Source organism: Ambystoma mexicanum, chromosome 6p (assembly GCF_040938575.1).
Source record: "Ambystoma mexicanum isolate Mex_15411 chromosome 6p, UKY_AmexF1_1, whole genome shotgun sequence".
Classification (NCBI taxonomy): Eukaryota; Metazoa; Chordata; class Amphibia; order Caudata; family Ambystomatidae; genus Ambystoma; species Ambystoma mexicanum.
Window position 1 is genome coordinate 889,208,350 of NC_090935.1, and position 23,109 is coordinate 889,231,458.

Here is a 23,109-nt window from a genome sequence, read left to right on the forward strand (position 1 = left end):
ATCCTTCTTCAAAAGACTCGAGGTGCCCGCTGAGAACGGGGCTCCGGAGGAATCCGTGGGTCGGGAGGAGCCACCTGGAGATCAGGAGGGTGAGCAAGCCAGGGCCTCCACAGACTCTGAACTGGGGTGTGCCACTCCGCCCACCACCTCGCCAAGGTACCCGGTCCACCGTGAGCGGAGGCTACCGGGGCATCTCAAGGACTACGTCCTGGACTCAGGTGACTGAGCCGAGAATGTGAGGTGAGACTTAAAGTTGACAATTCGACCGCCCATATGGTCACAAGTTGTGCAAGGGTGTGCCCACCCCGAAGGTTTACACTGTTTTGGTTAAAGTTAAAAAGGGATGTGACGTCCCAGTTTATGGTAGCGCGCATGCGGGGGCCTTGTTGTGACCCGCGCATGCGCCGTAGGAATAAACTGCGTCCGTGCGGCAGTTGCCGCCGGGACGCGCAGCGAGCAACATCGCGTCCCGTGTCCTCATTGCATGAATGCGTGTGCGTGTGCCTGCAAGGGCCGTGGGGCCACACACAACAACATAGAGGTTCCATTATATTCTTTCTGATATACAGCTAAAAACATAGCTCTCAACTCACACGCTTTTGGCGGGTGTCACCCGCCTTGCAATGGGGCTGACTCACCCGCCAAGCCTCCAGCACGCCCATTCATTCCAATGGGCGTCTCACCCGCCAAAAACAAAATCGGGTGATTTCACCCGCCTTTGCAACACAAATGGTTGAGAGCTATGGCTAAAAATATTCAAAAAGAGGCATGCTGATTCCGCCACTTTCACTTCCTCTCTGCCATGTTTCACAGTTCCATGTGTGACACCTCAAGCCAGTCCTGCTTTTTGCTTCCAATTGCATGCTGGAACTTGTAGTTTCGGCTTTCCCATTGCACGGGTGGGCCTACAAATTCCATCATGCAGTGCGGAAAAACACAGGACTGGCTAAAAGATTCCTCATAGAACTGGGAAACCTGGTAGCTATGCTACTTCAATCGATGTAGTCTATATATTTAATAAAGAACACGAATTAAGATATCCACAATGGAGCACACATTTTAATTAAATTAAATGATGGGATTATTCATATCTTTATTAACAGAAGCAGAAACATAGACAAGGCTTTACTGGAGCTTTCAAAACTGTTATGATTGGCTGCGCAACGTTAGATACCAGCAGAGACGCCACATTCTTCCCTCTGTACTGCTAAGCAATTGGCTATTCGTAAAACATAACCAAACCACTGATTGGTAAACGGCTCTTGTATTTACATGCTTCCATTGGCTGGCACTAAACCTGCTTCGAAGGTTATAGGCTGGTGCTGCGGAGGGCTGGGAAAAATGGTCATCTGCCATTTGTGTAGAGCTCTTCCCGTGTTGGGGTTGCTCCTCCCTTTTAGCTCTGCGTTAGTCAGTACGTTATCTGCGGATCCCGGGCCGCTCTCTCAACCTCCTCTCCACTAATTCGGGATGTGCTGGCGATCAACATGGAGACTAAGCGAGCGGAGCCGATTCCGGGCAGCGTATTGGACGACCTTTGCAGGTGAGGTGTGGGGGAGGGGGCAGGGGATGTCCGCAATGATGTCAACAAAAGTATTCTTACAATGGTATGTCCCAACAGAAAACGAACCCCCATACCCCTTTCCCACAAAGACCCCCGCCCCCCTGCAAAAAGAAAGTAGTGACAGTGGTAGGATTGGTCTCTTTTACATGTCATGCCCTAGCACTTCATCTGATAGATTTCACCGTTGTTATACACATTGTCATTCACCAATGTTCACTTTCGTTTTTTTGTTTTCTTTTGTGCTTTAAATTACCTTTTTGTTCAAAGGACTATGTTCGAGTGTTGTAGCACGTTCTTTATTTTTTTTGCTAATGTTATCTTTTGTTAAACAAAAATATAAAACGACTTGCAAGAGATGTGTGTGTGTGTGGTTTTTTTTTTTTTTTTTTTTTTTTTTTTAGGGAAAGAGGTTTTGTGAAAGCTGGTTTGGAATTGTGTCCTTACAAGACATGTGTCTATTTGCATAAGCAACAGCCAGCTGGAAGGCTGCTGCAAGTGTTACTATGAGCTAGTTTGTGGTTCAATATATTATACCTCCCCGTGCTATCGAATTTATAAAAAGGTCTGCCATTGGTATAGTGATGGATGCAAAGAGTACATAGCTTGGATTCTAACTAAATTATCAGGTTGGACTGATGTATTGAATTACCAAATTTTAAATCCATTTACCCTAGCATGTTAACATGTTGTTATGAACAAACGTACGCTTCTTGTGGTATAACTGCTGTCTCTTATTCTTAGCACACAGCAACTATATACATTGGGCAATGAGTCGCTGGAGCAAACTATCTTGAGTGTCTCTTGGTATTGAGCCCAAGGTTTCGTTGGGCCGGCAGGTCGAAGCTCTGATCTTCAGGAGGAGAGCCAGGAGATGACTTATGTCCTCGTTTGCGGCGCAAGAGCTTGGCACTCGCAGGTGTCGCAAGCTGTGCTGTACATTCCTCCCTTCGATTAACATTAACCCATAACAAAGTAATTATACTTCACTGATCTGTGAGGCCGGGTCTCCTTTGTCTGCTCCTGTGCTTTCACCCTCACATACTTGGTTGAGCTGCGCTGTCTCTATCCTGGGGACCGGGAATGGGTCAGGGGCCAGGACTCTTGTCGGTGGGCAGTTCACACTCTACCGCCTTGTAGGTTTCGGGTCTTGCATGGTCAAATTGTTCCTTTCCTGAATTCGGTGTGTCTCTGCTGAAGCTTCTCTCAAAGATGGCTACTTTTTCCATATTCCATTTGCGACAATCTTGCGTGCACACATGGTTGGTACTTCTTTGGACTAGCTTGGCGGTTGGACTGAACTTAGACTCTGTTATTTGGTCTTTGTGCAGTCACCTTTTTTGACTTCTAGGCTCTGGGTTTCCCTTTGTTGGTCGTTCCATATTTTCATCTGATTCTTGCTATTTTTTTTAATCTCCACACCACATCCTTCATATCTACTTCATCGTCCTCCCTTATTTGACCACCATGGAGGTACTGATGTGGATGCTGCTGTCTTGCCTTTAGCATATGGAACAGTGACACTTTTTGATGCTGTTGGGGGCTTAAATGGGTCCATGCCTGACACTGTGGCCAATGGAGTGCCCGTTTGATGAATCGGTTAATCCTTTCAACTAATCCATTGGCTTGTGGGTGATACAACGCTGCTTTGATCTGTTGAATTTTGTTGCTTTTCATAAAGCTCTCCATTTCACGGGACTCCAATTGAACTCCGTTGTCGGTATTTCTTTGGGCAGCCCCTCTCTTTGGAACACGGCTGTTAGAACTTCAATTACTGTTGTCGTGGTGATGGTAAAAACTCGGCCACCACCCACTTTGATAGTTGACCAATGCACACTTCGTACCAATGTTCCGGGGGCATTGCTTCCAGCGGGCCTATAAAGTCCAAGACTAGTTTGTGCCACACTCCCTCTGGGATTTCAGTGGGTATGAGCAGTGCTTGCTTTGTCTTCAATCTTGTTGCTGTGCAAGTACTCGTGGAATCTCTCTATCATCATGCGGATAGCCTGATCTATTGCATGCCACCAGTAGGCCTTTCTTACCAGACGCCTTGTCATGGTGCCTCCCAAATGTCCCGAATGGGCTCTGTACAGTATGATTTTCCTCCTGTCTAACGGTGGAATCACCTGATCACCCTTTAGTAGTAGGCCTCCTGCCTCGAGATAATTGCCTCGGCCACCTTCCAGTATGGCCTAGTGCCCTCAGGGATGGCTGGACCTCTCCTCCAGCCACTCTCTCCTGACCCACTATGTGAGCCTCACCATTGTCGGATCGCTGCTTTATTTCGTTCCAGTGGCCCTCACTCATCTCTAAGGAGTGCTTGCTCTTTAAATCTTGTATTGACGCCACCACACATTCATCAATGAGCAAAGTCGTAGCCTTCTCTGTTTTCCGGTAGTCTTGGCATGCAGTCCGCTTGGACGTTTTTACACCCAGCTATGTGCACCATCTCGTACGTGTACTCTTGTAATTTTGCTCAATGTGTGCTAACCGGGATGTTGAAGTTTTTCATCCCTCCAGTACTCAACATGTGGATCAGTGGCATGTGATCCGAAACTTCGTACTCCATACATAAGTTCTAAAGTTTTCCACCACCCATGGACATGCCAACATCTTTCTCTACTGTAGATTAATTCTTCTCAGCATTGGACAATGCCTGGGATGCAGATGCCACTATGTGTTCGGTGTCCCCCTTCTTTTGTGTCAACACGGCACCTAAGCCGTATGCTCTCTTGTTGGTTGTGATAACAGTGCTCCATAGCGGGTTGAATGGTTCCAGGCATTGGACTCTCACAATTCTGTCCGTTATGTCCTCAAATGCTAGTTCCTGATCCTGCGACCAGGTGAAAACTGGTTCTTTCTTGGGCAACTCCCTCAGCGCTGCAGTAGTTTCCAAGAAGTTGGGAACGAATGTTGTGTAATTTTCAGAAAGATCAGAGTTCATCCCTGTTTGAAGGTGCTGGTGCCTTTACAGTGGCTTGCAACAGGTCCTTTTTGGGACCAATTCCCTCGCTAGATATCTTGTACCCCAGATATTCTACTTCGTTTGCTCTCAGTACGCATTTATCATACCTTTTTAGTCTCACTCCTGCTTCTTGTAGCGTGGTGAGGACCCTTCTTAGACCTTACAGTGAGTCAGGTTATTTACGGCATATATCATGATATCGTCCTGGAAGTATGAGACGTTGCTCAAGCTGCGTAACAGCGAGTCCATCATCCGCATGGAATGCAGAGGCTGCGGACGACAGCCTAAGCGGCATCCTTGTCAACTGATATGTGCCAAAAGGAGTGATGAACGCTATCAGCTGCCTTGACTCCTTTTGCAAGTTAATTTGATGATATGGATCCCTCATATCTAGCTCTGAGAACACCTTGGCCTCCTTCATCAGTATTAACTCATCTATACTGGGGAGGGGATAGCTGTCTGTGACAACCTCCAAATTTAGGCTGTGGAGATCAATACATACCCTTGTATCGATGTAAAAGGAACTTGGGGTTGGTCACCCTAAGTTACCCAGGGTTATCCAGTCATGGACCCCTTGATCACTGTGCTCAGAGAGACGCAGCTCCACTACACTGATGAGGCCCGACTAAGCCGAAACATGTGTGTGGGGTTGATGTTGGTACTCTTGTTCAAAGGAGGATTACTTAGCATTTCGGTGCTGGATGGACTGCTCAAGGGGGCGGGACAAAGACTGATATGCAAATGGATATTCCTCCTTTGTGAAAGGTAAAGTGAGATACTGTCACGGTTTGCAAGTTGTCATATTCCCTGGGACATAGACCAACGAGTAGGCACTTGCTACGGCTGCATTCCCGTTTTGCCAACCTGGTATTGTCTTGACAGCGGTGCATGCACGTTTCCTGCTCACCGTGCCTCCCGTTGCCTAGGTAATGACGTGGGTTTCATGGTCACCGGATTTATCTTCAAAGTATATCTGTTGTGCTGACCTTATCACGGCGCTTCTGATTGAAGTTGTCCCATCTGCATTTAGAAATATTTGGTTCTTTGCTTTGTTCTTGGATATTCCTGGAGATCCTGTTTCTATCTGGTCCAACGCCTTGTTACTTTTTGCCTTCTACCAGAGAATCTACCGAGCACTAGCATCCAGTTGCTCGACTGTTTGTTCGTTCCTACCTTTTAGGACCACGGCACCTCCTCGGGTTACATGTTGCCTGTTCCATGTTGGCTTGGATATTGCCTTCTTACCTTACCACTTCAGCACGCCCGACCTTCCGATCTCTTACTCCTTGTTGGTTCCGACGTTGCCTGCTACATTAAGACCTCAGTACGTCCCAGGATTTCCTTGTGCCTGTTCCTATGCGGTGATAACCAAGGTATCTCTCCTACACTGGGAGTTCACTACCTGCTCTTTTGCTGTTCCTCCTCTCTTACTCCCACTCTGACACTACCCTAAATCCCCACCTTCTCACTGAGTCTGTGCAATTCTTCATTACTAAATGATTTCCTGAAGATTCTACCAACCACCGAATTGGATTGCTAAGAGACCCTTTTCCACGGATTTGGACGCTATGCAGCACTGGGTTTGTGACGGACCTTTCTCCGCAGAACCTTAGTGCGCCCTTGTTCCGTTCGGGTTAGGCACCACTAACGTACTAACCTTCCAGTCCCCTTCGGTGTTGGTTTAGCTTCATCTCAGGATCCCTGGTAAAGGAGTCGTTTCACACCGGATTCCAACTCATATCCTTACTAGGATAGTGATTCAACAACTCTTCTTATTCCTTTTCCATCTGGGCTTTCCTTATCTAATACCCTTTTGTCTGTCTTCCTTCCTAGCTTGCTGTGTGTGATTTGAACTAGCTCTTTCATTCAAACCACTGCGCTACACGTTGACACTATGTGTAGTTCGATCTCTCGAAAGAAAGGTCGCCCTCAATTGAGGAGACCCTCATTGAGTTTCTGAAAATGTCTTGGCGGAAGCAGTCAGTCCATCCTACGCTGGTTCCTAGTATTTGGTCCTGGGTACGTGAGTACGTCAGAATCAGAAGCCAGGGATACTGCTGACACGTTGTCCAGTCTGCTGCAATTGGTAGCAGATCTCGGAACCGATATGACGGTGGCGCAAACTGCCCTTAATCATAGAATTGACACTTTGTATGAGAATTCCCCTCTGGGGGCTGCTGACTATGGGTTGGGGCGGGGGCCTGCAACCTCTGCACTTTTTGTATCCTATTCCAGCACAAAACCCTGTTCCTGTATTAATGTCAGCTCAATTCCATTGGCGCCTCCTGAACGCTTCTTGGGAGACCCCAGAAATGACTGCGCACTCATCAATAAATGCAAATTGCATTTCCTATGTAGCCCTGCCTCTTTTCCGGATTCTACTACCAAGGCGGCTTTTGTCCTTTCTTATCTCGGAGGGACTGCTGTGGCCAGGGCTAACCTGTTCATAGAATCAAACGGTCACCTTCTATATGATTGTGATGCACTCATTACCTCAATTAATCAGGTCACTGATACCCGGTACAAGACCCAGGTTACCGACCTTGAATTCCTGAGTTTAAAGCAGGGGTCTCTGCTGCATTTGACGTTCCTCGCCAAATTCAACGAGTTGGCCACTGAGAGGGGGGCCTGAGGAAAAAAAGGCAGCAGTTTTCTATAAAGAGCTGTCTGAGGAATTGAAAGATGCCCTCTCCACAATTCCTGTTAGATTCCCCAAACTATTCAATTTGGTTCTCCAAATTGATGTCCGTAGAACAGAACGGAGAGGTGAGAAAAGAACGTCTTTGCCTATAGGTCTTAAATCAGACGTTTCTAAGCTTTCCTCTAATGGTACTGAGCCTATGCAAATAGGGGCTCTCACTGGACCTTTGTCCAGCACAGAAAGAGAGCCCCAACGTAAAAATAATCTGTATGTTTTGTGCTTCTCCAGATCACTTTCGTAGGGATTTCCCAACGAAACCCATTCGGAAGCATGGAAACGCCAAAACTCGACTTTAAAGGGAGTCCTACAGTCGAGTGATGTATTATTGGATTCCCATGCTGTCACCCATCGTGCTCTGGTCTGTGTCTCGATCTCACTTCAACTGTCAGCCCATACCCTGCTACAGATCAATTCTGTGGTTGATTCAGGAGCCACAGGTAGCAACATGGACATGGGGTATGCCCGTCAGATCGGTCCCCCTGTAATACCCAAGAGTAAACCAGAAGTGGTAAATGCAGTAGATGGTACTGAGTTGCTCTCAGGCCTGCTAACAGAACAAACAGTCTAGTTCTATGACCACAGGTTCTGGTCATTCGGAGTCGATCTCCTTCGATCTAGTGCAAACTAACACTGGGTATACCTTGGTTGAAGACCCACAATCCTCATATAGACTGGATAACTCGGGAGGTTACATTCATGTCTTATTGTAATTCCATTTGTTTCGACCATATGTCTAGTTTCCCTAGGACTCTAGCATTGCCCTTCTGGACAATGTCTTTGACAAGAAACAAGCTGAGCAGTTTCCTCAGCACAGCTACGACTGCCCTATTGATCTCCTTCCTGGTTCTAAAATCCCCACCGCTCGTGTATATTCATTTATCGTGAAAGAGGACCAGATCCTGAAGGAATACCTGGGCAAGGGTCACTGACCGAGAACATTTGGTGATTTTAAAGAGGTGTTTTCTGAATGGAGACACCATTTAATGGGTGCCCTTAATCCGGTTACGGTATACACTGACCACCGTTACTTGCTGGGCTTGAAATCCCTCAAGTGTTTCAATGTTGGGCAAGCCCGTTGGCACAAACTTTTCTCTGTATTCGATTTTTCTCTCACCTACCAGTCGGCCATGTTAAATAGCAAAGCTGATGCCCTATCCCGAGTTGGTGAAGCAGCACCCTCAAGTTCGGATGATGCCACGGTTTTGTTGCCACAGCAGGTGGGTTGTTCATGTGCCCTTCAAACCACACTTAAGGAAAAGTTACATGAATGGGTTAGTTTGAACCCAGAACTCTTGGAAGATTTGGAACTAGCTATAGCTCATGGCACTCTCACTCTCTCACACTCTCACTCATATATTCCCAATGAAATGACGCGTTGGTCCGCCCATCGATGGTGTCTTGATTCACTGGTCACTGCACACCCTGGTAGACAAAAAACCTTGGAGCTGTTACGCCGAGGGTGTTGGTGGCCGAACATGTCAAGGGATGTGATCGATCGGTATGTGCACAGTGTAAGGGTCAGATTGGTAGGCCCGTGGGTCTTTTACGTCCTTTTCCTGTACCACATAAACCATGGCATATGGATTTCATTGTGGAATTTCCACTGGTCTTGTCCTTTGACACCATCTGGGTAGTTAAAGACTACTTTACTAAGCTGGCAATATTCGTACCATGCGCTGGTGTTTCTGCTGCCCCCACGCTGGCCGTTGTATTTCAAAAACCTCTTTCGTTTCTTTTGTTTGTCTTCCATTATTTCGGACAGGGGTTCTCCATTTACCTCACATTTCTGGAAAACCTTGGCCTCATTCTTTGGCATTGAAGACAGGTACTCAAGTGCCTTTCACCCCCAAACCGATGGACAGACAGAAGGATTAAATTGAACTCTTTACAGTACCAAACCGATTGGCTCTCGTTCCTGACTACGGCTGAATTCGCCTACAACAACCCGGGTCATTCCTCCACAAGCTCTTACCCGTCTTTTGCTCTATATGGTCAGCATCCCAGATCAATTCCCTTTGACCAATCATTGCCAAATGATACTCCAGCAGTCAGCGCTTTTTATCCGCGATTTAACAACCAAACATAACAACGTGCGGGATCATATAGTACAAGCTCTGGACCAAGAGGTCTGCCGATCAACACCGTCTCCCGGCTCACCCTTATTAGGTCGATGCCAAAGTGTGGTTGACCACAAAGAACTTCCATGTTCCAGGCAAACGGAAACTGCTACCGCGATATGTCGGTCCCTATTCCGCTGTGGCCGTTCGTCAAGATCTGCCGGCACATTGGCGTGTTCATCCAGTATTTCATGTGTTCTTCTAAAAACCATGTCCTCCTGCTACCCGTTTGCCTGCACGCCCTGCTCCAATCCCCGTACAAGGCTCTGATAAATACATAGTTCGTGCTATCCTTGCCACCAAACTACGAAGGGGTATGCGTTACTATTTGGTGTATTGGAAAGGTTAAGGTCCAGAGGATAGGTCTTGGGAACCTAGTGAGAACATTCATGCTCCTTGGCTCGTTGGCAGTTTTCACGTCTCTCAGGGGTTGGGGAGGGCCAGGGGGCATGGTCCAGCCTTTGCGTGAGAATACTGTCACGGTTTGTACGGTGTCATGTTCCCCGGGACATAGACCAACCAGTAGGCACTTGCTATGGCCACATTCTTGGAAACTACCATGGCGTTTGCTACAATCCCGTTTACACCGGTATCGGCCGCATAATGTCCTGTTGCCTAGACAACAACCTGGTATTGCCTTGACAGCGGCGCATGCTTGTTTGCTGCCTGCCGTGCCTCCCATTGCCTAGGCAATGATGTGGGTTGCGTGGCCAACTGACTTATCTTCAAAGTATATCTGTTGTGCTGACCTTTATCGCAGCATTTCTGATTGAAGTTTTCCCGCGTGTTATCTGCATTTAGAAATACTCTGTTCTTGGATCATTCCTGGAGATCCTGTTTCTATCTGATCCGATGCCTTGTTACTTTCTGCGTTCTACCAGAAAATCTACTGAGCACTAGCATCCAGTTGCTCGACTGTTCTTTCCTACGTTTTTCGACTACGACGGCACATCCTCGGATAACTCATTGCCTGTTCCTTGTCGGCTTGGATATTGCCTTCTTACCTTACGACTTCAGCACACCCCCCCCCCAACCTTCCGATTGCTTACTCTTTGTCGGTTCCGATGTTACCTGCTACATTACGACCTCAGTACATCCCTAGATTTCTTATGCCTGTCCTATACAGTCACGATGGAGGTATCTCTCCTACATTACAAGGTATCCTCCATTTCCTCCTCCCGGCCCGCCCACCACACTTGATTGGCTGTCTGTTGTAAATATACCGGCTGCACGCGCACATCTGCGTGCTTGTTTGTGCCTCCTGCCTCCAGCCAGGAGAGTTGCCCGGTCCAGAGACGCTCCTGAGCACTTATTTGGCAATTTCAGGTGCCCCCACACCCCGCGTGCACCGCGCTCCCAGGCCCCATCTCTGATCCTCCATTTTCTACTCCTGCGTCCTTTCTGGCCCGCCACCACCCTTGATTGGTTGCTCAAGTGCCTTTAACCAGCTTTCCTAGGGAAGCCCTCTGCCTGGCAGCCCCTGCGGCTAAGGGCCTCAAGGCAAAGAGCGGCTCCCACAGAAGCAGCTCCAGATCGTGTTGGCAGGTGCCAGTAGGGGAAGCCAGCGGCTACTAGTACCAGTACGGTAGCAGTGGCCTAGAAGCCTGTCAACCCTAAAACTTACCTACACCAGTACAACACTGTGATTAATTCCACCACCTCCCTCCTGCCACCTCACAGGACTCTCAAATCTAGCTGTGTCCTATTTCAAACTGCGTTGTCTGGTATTCAATTTGCATTGTTAGCTGTAGACCTCTCTCCCACTATACAGGACTCTCAAATCTAGCTGTGTCCCATTTCAAATTGTGTTAGCTGTTGGCCCCTCTCCCACTGTGCGGGACTTTCAGATCTAGCTGTTTCCTATATTCAAATTGCATTGTGTGGTATCCAATTTGTGGTGTTGGGCGTGGGCCTCTCTCCCACTGCTCAGGACTCTCGAACCTAGCCGTGTCTGTTAGGGTTGCCTCCTGTGCTTGCATGTATGCTGTGCCAGGATTGATGTCATCATCAAAATGTAGGCTGTGAGTGTGGAGTGTGAGGTTAGAATGTTTGGAGTTGAATTGGTTCTAACCCAGGCAGTTACAATATGTGAGCCTGGGTGGTGGGAGGCAGTGGGCTCTTATCCCTGATCCTCTTGCTATCTCTATGACTTGATGACATCTGATCCTTTAACTAAGAAGCCTAATAAAATAACCACTAAGAGTACCTGGCCTCAGTAGCCTGAGTGTCCTTGATGAGTGAACCCTATGACCAAGGAGAGGTCATAACAATTGTCGACGAGGATGGGATAAGGTATGGTCAAGGAGGAGCTTGGAGTGCACATCAAGTGCAGCAAAAGGAAGCAGGTACCTGTGTGAAGTCATGTGAGAGAGGAGAAAAGACTCTGCTGCGGGGGGTGCAGGCAAGGAGACAAAAAGTGACTGTTGGAAGAGAGGGAGAGCCCACTGCCCTCCATGGACTGGTTGGTGCCCACCACCCAGGGCTGGAAGGGGCAGCCTGTCCAAGGAGACCCATGGGGAGAGTGACCTGCTGGAGCCCTGGCCGTGTTATTAGAGGCTGCCCAAGAGTCAGGAGAATAGAAGCACCCAGGGCCGAATGGAGCAGTCTGTCCCCTGGGAAGTTGGGACATGAGTGTCCAGTCAGGGCTGTGCAAGGCAGCCTGGCCCAAGGGACCCCTGTGCAGAAATTAGAGTGACATAAGAGGCTGCCAGGAGCTAGGACCCTTTGGGATATCAAGGGAGAGGAGTCCTGCCGGTGACAGTCAGTAAGTGGGGCACCTGTGGAGATTTGAAGAGAATGCCCTGCCAGACGAGCAGGGTGCATCAATGGTGCCCCCATAAGAAGTTTACTTAAATGCGTTTGGTCTCTGGATGATTTGGGAGCAGAGACTAGCAGTGACATTAGAGCGTTTGAACTGCGAGTGGCTGAGCTGCCAGGCACGACAGTTGAGAGACCGTCAGGAGCTCTGGAATTCTGTGAGCTGTCAAGGACAGTACTTGATTGATGATGTCAGCTTGGTGCCTGAGGAGCTGGCAATTGCTTGGAATGTTGGTGTCATCTTCACGCAGGCCAGCGACATCAGCTAAAGAATTTTTGTCGGTATGGCATTGTGCGCCTCTCCTCGGGGTGCTGCTTATTATATATATGCTGTAGCTGTTCGTTCCATGCCCAGCGGAGAACGTTCAGACTGCAGTCAGAGGCGTGCAGTGTATGCGAGGAGCGCGCACGCTGGGTGTAGAGTAAAGCACCTCTACGTTATGTGATGTCCTCCTGGGTCAAACGGCTGGGTCGTTGGAGGAGGAGGCAAGCTATAGACTGGTGGGAGTCTTGACGAAGCGCATAAAGTAAGCGTTTTGTGGCAAAGCGAGTGTGGTTATTGGAGTAAGTGGATCCATAGGTTACACTGAAGCCGCATGTCGCTGCGAGCAGCATCCCGCCATGAGCTGCTTAAAGTGAGCGCGGTTCGGGGTAAAGGGAGCGCAGTGATAGGAAGTGAGAGACCCTTGTGATAATTATATTGCCATTGTTGTTCTTAGTGCAATTTCTTCAGCGTTCTGCCATTTCTCTCTAGTGAAGTTGTGATTCGGGTTGTCTGTTGGAGTTGCAGGCTTGCTGGTTGCGGTCTGCATGAGAGAGAGGCAGCAGGGGTTTTGGTGTGTGCTGCTGTGAATTTGAGCATGTGTAATTTATTTTAAGATGCACATTATGTCTAGATGTAATAACTGAGGCATTCTTGGTTTGTAGAGTTGCTCCTTGTGACAACATGGACTTGTAGTTGCAGCTAAACAATTGGGAGCAGCTGTAAAGTATTTTTATTAGGTACCTTATGTTTAGACGTAATAACTTTGAGGCATTGTAGGTTTAGTTTAGAGTTGCCTCTTGTAACAACTTGGATTTTTAGGTAACAGCTAAACATGATTGTACTCTAGCATGTCAGGATGTGTTTTGGCTTGTGTGAGGTATGTGGATTGGGTCCACTACCAGTGATGGGTAGCATAACAATTTTGAGGCATTTCAGCAGTTAGTTGTCTGTGCTTTGGCAACATGGACTTTTAGGAAATGAGATCTGCAATTTATGATGGGATTATAAATGTTAATGCAATGCTTCGTATAACCAGTTTTGAGGTATTGTAGGTGTGATGTTTTGTTTGTGCGTGTAGGGAAGTGCAACCCATGATGACTGCTACCCGGGTAGATTGCTGGGTTGTTAGTAAGTGCCTTGTGTTGTTACGATAGTACCTGGTTTTTTCCCGGTTTTGGGAGTTAGTGCTTGGAAGTGGCAGTTCGAGGTTCCTTTGTGGCAGGGGGGAACGGAAGGTGATTTGTAGTGTTTTGATTGGTTTGGAGCGTTAGTTGTGGCGGCTGGGTCTGTCGTAGGATGTTAGTTACGCCTGTTGGTGCAATTTTCTGGGAGTAAGTGGAACATGGTTGGAGTCAGGAGTGTTTTGCAAAGTGTGTGGTAGTGGGTTTGTCTTTATGCAACAGGAGGATGTGTTAGGGTTGGCTTCCTTTTGGTGAGTTTGATATGTGTTTGTTTGTTGTAGGAAAGGAGGTGTTAGGGTTGGCTCCTGTGCTTGCATGTATGCTGTGCCAGGATTGATATCATCAGAATGTAGGCTGTGAGTGTGGAGTGTGAGGTTAGAATGTTTATAGTTGAATTGGTTCTAACCTAGGCAGTTACAATATGTGAGCCTGGGTGGTGGGAGCCAGTGGACTCTTATCCCTGATCCCCTTGATATCTCTATGACTTGATGACACCTGATCCTGTAACTAAGAAGCCTAATAGAATAACCACAAAGAGTACCTGGCCTGAGTATCCCGAGTGTCCTTGATGAGTGAACCCTATGACCAAGGAGAGGTCATAAGTGTCCTATTGGCATACTGCCCTCTACCCTTGGAGATTAGCGCTCATTGAGCTAATTCACACTCCGAGACCTCCAATATGGACTAGCACCGTGTTTATGAGCGTGTGACCTCTAGAATGGTACTGCGATACTAGCTTGTGCCCCCAGGACTGTACTGCAATTATTGCCTTCTTCCCAAGGATACTACGATAATTGATCGTTAGACTGGGCACTCTACTGGAGATTGGCACACACTGACCAATTAACATCTGGAGAGCATCACTGTGGAGTGGTACTGTGATTATTGGCTTGTGCCTCATGAGATGACCCATTGATTATCAGTTGCGCCCATTGGGACAATTCGGTAGTTTCTTACTAGCTATACCCTTCTTAACACCAGAGTTTGTTTACTGCAGTAATCCTCTTCCAGGGAGACCAACATTAGGGACAGCCACTGGAATATCCCAGTAATATAACCCTAGACAAACCCCCCCCCACCTAACTCGAGACAGCGACTGAACACCCAACATTATCACCTGACTATACCACCCAACAGACTGAGCTCAAACTTGTACCAGACAATTCCCCACACCCAGTACAACGCCACCACCCGGACCAAAGCAAAAAGACCAACTTGCCATCAACGAACAGGAACTAATAAAAAACCAACAAAAACGCACAAGCTCAAAAATGCCAGGCAAACAAATTGGACCAAAGGAAAGACAAAGACAGAGCCGGAAGAACAAACACAACTGAACACCACCGAAGACTCACAACTGCAGAACACACTCCCACAGACAGTAACGACAACAGAACCAACGCTGAGAAAAATCCTTCTACCTAACTCCATACCTCGCAAATAACCAGCCACCAGAACGACCCAATATACAAATCAACAGACAACCAAACACAACCACGCAGAAGAACGGACAATGCTTGAAATAACAAGTGCACAATTGGCACACTAACACCTTCTATCACCAAAACAAGAGGATCTTCCACACGACAGCCTCAAAATTTAGAAGAGGAACCTGATGAAAACAAAAACCCAAGACTGAACCTAGGAGAACATTTTGACGACACGGGCACAACTGTACCAACACCTCAACAAGAGATCGACCTGGAAGGAAATTGCAACAGCAGTCAGAAGACACTAAAACACAAACCAAACTACACCTTTAAAATCCACTGCAACCTAATAAATGCAAGATCCATGTCAAAACACTCGACAGAAATCTTTGACCTTCTTTGCGACAACGGCATTGACATACTATTCATCATAGAAACATGGCTCGATGACCACTACAAAATCACACTCCAAAGCTGCCTCCCCACCGACTTCAAATGGCTTCAGGTAAACAGGAAAAATAAAGGAGGCGGTCTCGCAATAGCATTCAAAGGAAACCTGAAAATAAAAACAGACTAACCGCTTAACATCAACCGCGAAACCATGGTCATACACCTATCAGCGTATCCAAAAACAAACATCACATTCATTCTGGTTTACAGATGACCAACATACGATGCAACCTTTCTCGACAACTTCATAGAAGCCATCACCAACATAGCCATTGAGCACAAACATCTAATAATCCTGGGGGACTTCAACATTTGGTTCGAAGAAAAACATGCCAACTCCTAAAACTCACGAATTGGGCAACTAACAACTATGAAACTACAACAGTTGGTCAAAGGGGCAACACACTCGGCAGGACACGCCCTTGACGCAATCTTTGCCAACAAAAAAAATTACCAACCGTCTCAAAAAAAAAACTGCAAACCCATCAAAGCAAGCAAGCAACCTAATGGCACAATTGGAGATGACCAAACCTTCAACTACAGAACTAGATCTTGCAGGCCTAGACAGGAAAGCAGAGCTACTCCACAAATGGATTGCTGATACAACTGAAATCATCGCCCTGGAAAAACCATTTGCCCCCTCAAAAAAAAAAGAGCAACGGCATTCACCCCACTACTAAGCACCATGAAAAAGATAAACAAGAAGACGGATCTGGAATGGAGGAAAGAATACAACCAAGACAAGAAAACACTGTTCCAGAACCAAACCCGCCCATACAAGAAGGAAATTCAAAAGACGAAGAGGAGCCATTATAGTGACAGTATCACCAATGCCATCAACACACACAAAGAAATGTTCAACATCCTAAAAGAACTGAGAAGCCCACCTGGTTGTGACAACACTCCAACCCCCTCAGAGAAACTTTGCAACGACTTGGTAGACCATTTCAAGAACAAAATCAGCGACATCTGACAAATCGTACAAAACAGACCAACCACAACACTCAACCAACAAGACCTAACGAAGAGCCACAGTACAAACTCCAAAACCTCCCTGAAATATCCAGAGGCATTCGCCAAGCTAGTAAAACACAGCAAGAAACCGGGGTCACCCATGTACCCCTGCCTCCCTGACATCTACAAATCAATCCTCGTACAAGGAACTCCATCAGAATACTTCAGAAACCTCCTAAATCTTTCACTCACAACAGGAACTTTACCACAAGCCTTCAAATCAGCATATATCAAACCGCTTTTAAAAAACACAAGTGGTGATGTGGAAGACCTCTCCAACTACAGACCGATTTCGAACATTCCCTACCCAGCAACATTTCTAGAAACTTGGTATACAAATTAACCCAAGAACATGTAGAAAAACAGCACTTGCTAGATCAAGCACATGTCAGTTTAACTGCAAGAGGCACAGAATCGGCACTATCCATCTGGGATGACCTAAAACAAACACAGACTCCAACACAACCGTGGCTCCGATTCTGCTCGACCTCTCCGCAGCTTTCGACACAGTAAGCCATGACACCCGAACCAAAAGATTAAAAGATATATAGGTGTCGCGGACATGGCACTACTCTGGATTGAATCATTCCTAGCAGACAGACAGAAACTGTATTTATAAAAACCTTCAAATCTACTCCACGAGTTAACGACTGTACTTCAACATCTACCAGACTCCAGTAATCAGGATCTTCAAAAAATACAAAATCACATGCTACAACTACGCAGACGATGCTCAAATCCTCTACAAAATCGAAGACACTTGAACCGATCACTCAACCATAATTGAGTGTCTAAAAGAAGTCTTTAATTGGATGAACGCCAACAACTTGAAAGACAGAAATCATGATTATATCCAAAAACCAAGAGAACAACACCTCCATTCCCTGGCCGACAGAAATGGGAACCGCGCTCGCACCATCTAAGGTAGTAAAAAGTCTGGGAGTCCTGATGGACAACGCCCTAACCTTAGAACCGCAAAGAAACGCAATAATCAAGCTTCTTCTTCCTTCACACAACAAGAAGAATCTTATCTTTCCTCTCCTTCACCCACAAAACACTCATAATCGTCACTCTCATCCTGGCAAGAATCGACTATGCAAACAGCCTCTTCATTGGGATGCCAGAATACCTCCTGAAGAAACACCAATCCATCCAAAATGAAGCAGCCAGACTCTTCAAACTATCCAGAAGAGACCATATCACCCCAGCGCTAAAAATACTACATTGGCTCCCAGTCAAACATTGCATCACCTTCAGAACAATGTGCATAACACATAGGGCAATCAGCGGACAGGCAGCTGAATTCCTACAAAAGAAAATAAACAATCTACAAGCCAACAAGACTCCTCAGATCAAGCAATGAAATCCGCCTGGAACCAGAACCAAAACTGTACGTCAAGAAACAACTAGGGGGCTCCTCCTTCTCCCACCTGACCGCAAAAACCTGGAACAACATCCTGAAAGAAATAAGAAACCCCAAAGATCATCTACAATTCAGAAAACTACTAAAAACCTGGCTCTTCAACGCTGCAGAATCAAATTGAAACAACTAAACAAACAGGAAACCCAGAGAACAGATTCATGACGGACAACACCCAAAACCGACTAAGGGAAGAGAGACGACACTAGGTTGAATAGGACACAAGCGACAACCCCATGCGGACAGAATTGGCATCCTATTACCTCACCCACTCCATGAACACTACCAGGTACCATGCTTAGATGGAATTATGAATGTTAGCAGTTGCCACATTTTGGACGGAGCTGTGGATGCCGGCATGCGCGAGCCCGGATGGAGTTGTGAAATATGGCAGATGCTGTGCCTAGACGTAGTTGTCAGTGTGCCGCGCTTGGCTGGGGTTGTGAGCGGTAGCCTGCGTGAACAGCTGGGTAGGATTGTGAATGCCGCCCATTACCACATCTGGATAGAGTAGCGGTTGTTGAGCGAGGCCCTGTCTGGTCTGCATTGGGAATGCTATCGAGGCCAGATCTGGATGGAATCGTGAACACCAGCTAGCTGCACATATAGACGGGTTCCAAAAGGTGGGCAGGGACCAAATTTGGACACAGTTGTGAATACTGGCGGGTGTCATTTATGGAAGGGATTGTGAATATCGGCTGGTGCCGGAGCTAGATAGACATGCAGTGATGTTCGCATGCCATATCTAGAAAGAACGTGGAAATTCAGCACATCGCTTCTAGACAGCGATGCCAATAACCAATCCATGAACAATTTCATCCCAGCCTATACCTCTCAAACTCTAACCAAACACAACCACAACCCTATACCACAACAAACAGCACTAACTTCATTATACCGCAACAACAAAACAAACCACACATAGACTCGCACAACAGCACACAACGTTTACCGACCAGAAAACACCCCAAGCCCAGCGAACAGTGTTAACCGGGTTGAGGCTGCCAACGGCACATCACTGCTCTCTTGCACTTTTCCCGCTTACTCCCACTAATTCACCCACCTTCCCTTTTCAGAGCCGTCAGGGGGACCACTCCGGTGGTGATAGTGTGCGGTACAAATATCCTTCAACATTAACATGCAGTGGGAGTTCATTGCCTGATCTTTTGCTTTTCCTCCTCTCGCTCTGACATTACCATAAATAAATAATCACTGAGTCTGTCCAGTTCTTCGTTACCAAAGGATATTTTAAAGATAACTCTACCAACCACCGGATTGGATTGCTAAGAGACTTTTTCCACGGATCTGGATGCTATGCAGTACTGGGTTTGTGATGGACCTTTCTCCACAGAACTTTAGCGCACCCTCGTTCCGTTCGGGTTAGGCCCCACTAACCTACTAACCTTCCAGGCCCCTTTGGTGTTGTTTTAGCTACATCTCAGGATCCCTGGTAAAGGAGTCGTTTCACACCGGAGTCCAACTCATATCCTTACTAGGTTAGTGATTCAACAACTCTTCTTATTCCTTTTCCATCTGGGTTTTCCTTATCTAATACCCCCTTGTCTTTCTTCCTTCCTAGCTTGCTGTGTGTGATTTGCAATAGCTTTTTCATTCGAACCACTGCACTACACGTTGACACTACGTGTAGTACGGTCTCTCGAAAGAAAGGTCGCCCTCAATTGAGGAGACCCTCATTGGGTTTTTGAACGTGTCTTGGCGGAAAGCAGTCAGCGCCCATCCTATGCTGGTTCCTAGTATTTGGTCCTGGTCACAAGAGTACGACAGCTGAAACATGTGGCTGTGGACTCTGAGTGGTACGTTCCCACAGAACAGGTTATCCTGCTGTGCAGAATGCAGTCTTGTCCTCATTTGTTTGCTTACTGTGCGCATGTGTGAGCTCTACTTCTGGTACATCAGTTGTGCTTGATCTAAATTTGTGAAGTGAGATTCATTTCTAATGCTGGGTTTGTGACTGCAGTCATCATTGAACTTTTTATGGCACTAATGGAAAGGGTTGTACGTCAAGCACTGTCTTAGCTGTGGGAGTTACTGGTTTGCTGTACTCTCGTCAGAGCCTTGTGCCAGTTATGTAAGTCATTCAACTTCTTAAATTGCAGGTTACATCAGAATAAGATAAACAATGGAGAACCCACCAGTAGGTTGACTGGCTCTAAAATATGGGCACCAACTGAACAACATGTAAACCTCAGACCAGCTTCATTCAAGTATTGAATTTTACATCCAAGCACAGATCAGCTGTTTTTGCCAAAGCGCTTGATATAAAACATATTTTCATACAATATCACCAAACTGCAGTTTGTACTCCTGTATTAACCTTCGAAGGGTGAAAGGCGGAGTTGGCCTTGCCGAGATTTGAACCAGCGACCTGCAGGTTACACACAGATCGTAGCAGCAAGCAGTGACTGCTGAGCTATCTTGGCTGCTTTTTCATACATGAATTATCCGACAAACAGGAAAGAACTCTGTACTTTTTGCAAGATGTTTCACCATTGTCGAACTGCGGATGTTCGGCTCCTTATGTCGATCTGTACATGACTTAATTTGCACTTTCTATCGAATAACCCTCTTCGGGGGTGTCCAATGGAATTTGTGATCTTTTGTTGAGATGAGGATTGGATGTTTTCTAAATCGAGTTGAACATAACTTTCCAAAGGACTCTATGCGGACGTGATCGTATCCAAATAGGGGAGTACAATAGCTATGCTTCTCCATCCTGGGCGGACTGTGATTTATGGTATTGAGTGAAAAAGTGGTTTCCTTATGATCGTGGGGAAAAAAGATCGATTTAGAGAGACTGATCTGATCTGTGACTGCACAGACTGTTGATTGATCTAAAAAATGGAATGCATGTACCCAGGTTAAAATTGATGCAACCTCTGACCGAATTGATGACATGTAAGGGTGAAACTGGCTTGCAATATGTCTACCCTTTATTCTAAAGAGCCATCAATGAATCTGTCCTATCATGAAACACCTGTGGCTACTGCCATTTATTGGACCCAGCCGGCTCTTTAGACTAAGGAAATGTAGCATCTTTATGCTTCAAGAGAGCTGGCTGGTTTCTGATTTAATGGTGGAGGGCTACGCTGTGTTCCAAAATAAAGCTGTTAAAGGGTGTGTTTGGGTGCCTTCCTGCTGGCTTTGTAATTGGTGTCAGACATGGACTAGATGAATATTGCATCAGTGTGCTTGTACATGTGAAAACATCGTGGCAGTGGAAATTCGAGTTAGTTGGGTCAACAAATAAGATTTGAATGTTTATGACCCTGCTGGAGGGAAGTTAACTGAAGGAATCTTTGGCAGTATTATTGACATTATTCCGAATTGTTGTTTTTCTAATATGGATCATATTGTATTGACGGGAGGTTTAAGTGCATATGTTGTTCTGTATTTTTATAATTGCTGTATTGGATGAGCTCTATTGTTTGGCGATGAATCCGTTTTATTGTCGTTAACAGCTATTGGCATGTCCAAGCAATTAAGGATTGTTGTGAACTTCTGTAGGAACGATGGCCTGGCTCTCAGCATCTTTAAGACAAAATCAATGATTTTTAACACCAAACCGAGGAGCCAGCATAGAGCTCTAAGGCTAGAGTTGGAAGTGGGCCCCGACTTTCTGGAGGTAAGGGTCACGTCATCCTGCAGTTGGGTGATGCACATGGACAAAGTAAGGGTCTTAATGGCAAGGTATAGTGGAGCACTATCGAGATATACTGCTGAGCATGGTAACCGTGCCGTCTGTGTCTCCCTTTAGGCCTACAACACCCAAGCTAGGTAGACAGTTATTTATGGGGCAGAATTGTGGGGGCAGTCAAATATTATTTCTGTATCCATTGTGAAAAGTAAGTACCTTCAAGAATATCTTGGGAGAACCCACAACACGCCCAATTTACCTGTATTGTTAGAAACCGGGATGCAAAGCATTGATTGTTTTATTTGCCGTTTGTGGCCTGTCTACTACTGGGTTTAACTAATGACACTCAGCTGAAGTATGAAGAAGCCCTGATGGATGTTTTCTCCAGGCAGGGGGCTCTTCTTTACCTTGGTTTGCACATTTTAAGGAGTTGTTAATTAGCTTGGGTCTCGGAGTATTGGACCAACCCAAGCACCATAACTAACATTGCCAAGGTAGACCTCAAGGGAGCATCCCTACTAAAGGCTAACTGTGACTATCGCACCAAGGCAGCAGAATAGTCCGTTCTGACACGCTACTGGAGCATAAAAGTGACTGAGGGATATGGGGACTATCTGGACTGTGCTAACCCGAAACATGAAAGAGCACTTTATTTGAAATTCCACATAGGGATTTTATTGATTGCGAGTTTGCGGTACAAATGGAACAATGGCGCATCCTCTTTTTGTCTGCTCTGTGGTTGTATGATTGAAACCATGGTCCATTTCTTAATGTTTTATTCTGCCACACTGTTAATAAGAAAACGCTTCTTAAGGTTATTGAGGGCCTGAGGTTGTCGTTTGATTCCTGAGGCCATGGCTGTTTGTGGCAACTCTACCGATGTGTTGGCAGTTTACGTTACTTGTAAATACCTTGTGTGGGCCTGGAGGGTAAGACAAAAGAAGGTTCAGATAAACTGTTGATGATGCTTTTCTTTCTTATGTATTACCTAGGCTATACCTTTTTTACTTTCTTTTTCCTTTTTTTTTTTTAACAAATCTTATATGGATGATTTATTATAATTGGTTTATGATGAAATTTGTGCTTTTTATGACATGTCAAAATAAAGCATTATTAAATTAAATATTGTAGTTATGAAGGATAATGAGTCTGAGAAGACAATTTGGCTCACATCAGGCGACTTTTCTGAGTAAACGTTCAATAGCAGCAATAACACGTGTTCCTTGGTAAAAATACAGCCCCAGTACAGATACTGTCCAACAAAGCAGGGGCTTTTTGACAAGGGGGGAAAAACCAGACACTTGTTTCAGACACTTGTTTCAGATAATGTAGGTAAGTGACTAAATTACGCATGTTTGTAACTGAAAACACACACATACACTTGCTGCTTGGCTTTAGCGAAAGGCGAGGAGCAGGAAACTGTAGCTTCCCCCTCCAGCAGAGAAACCAACTCGCAAGCGGTTTCTTCCTGCCTTAAACGGCCCATATCAAGGTCAAAAGATGCTTTTTACACCATTCAGATCTGATGAGCAA

General features: G+C 46.2%; 1 protein-coding gene across 2 annotated transcripts in view; it reads left to right on the plus strand.

Annotated features, from left to right (window-relative positions):
* The first annotated feature begins 1,337 nt into the window (after positions 1–1,337).
* DCP2 (decapping mRNA 2) overlaps positions 1,338–23,109 on the plus strand; it is a 660,306-nt gene continuing 638,534 nt past the window's right edge. Inside the window, exon 1 of one of the 2 annotated variants that reach the window (XM_069625507.1) lies at positions 1,338–1,543. In XM_069625507.1, the coding sequence (XP_069481608.1) occupies positions 1,488–1,543 (56 nt within the window). In that variant the 5' untranslated portion in view covers positions 1,338–1,487. The remainder of the gene's footprint in view (positions 1,544–23,109) is intronic. The other variant, XM_069625506.1, reaches the window with a different exon arrangement.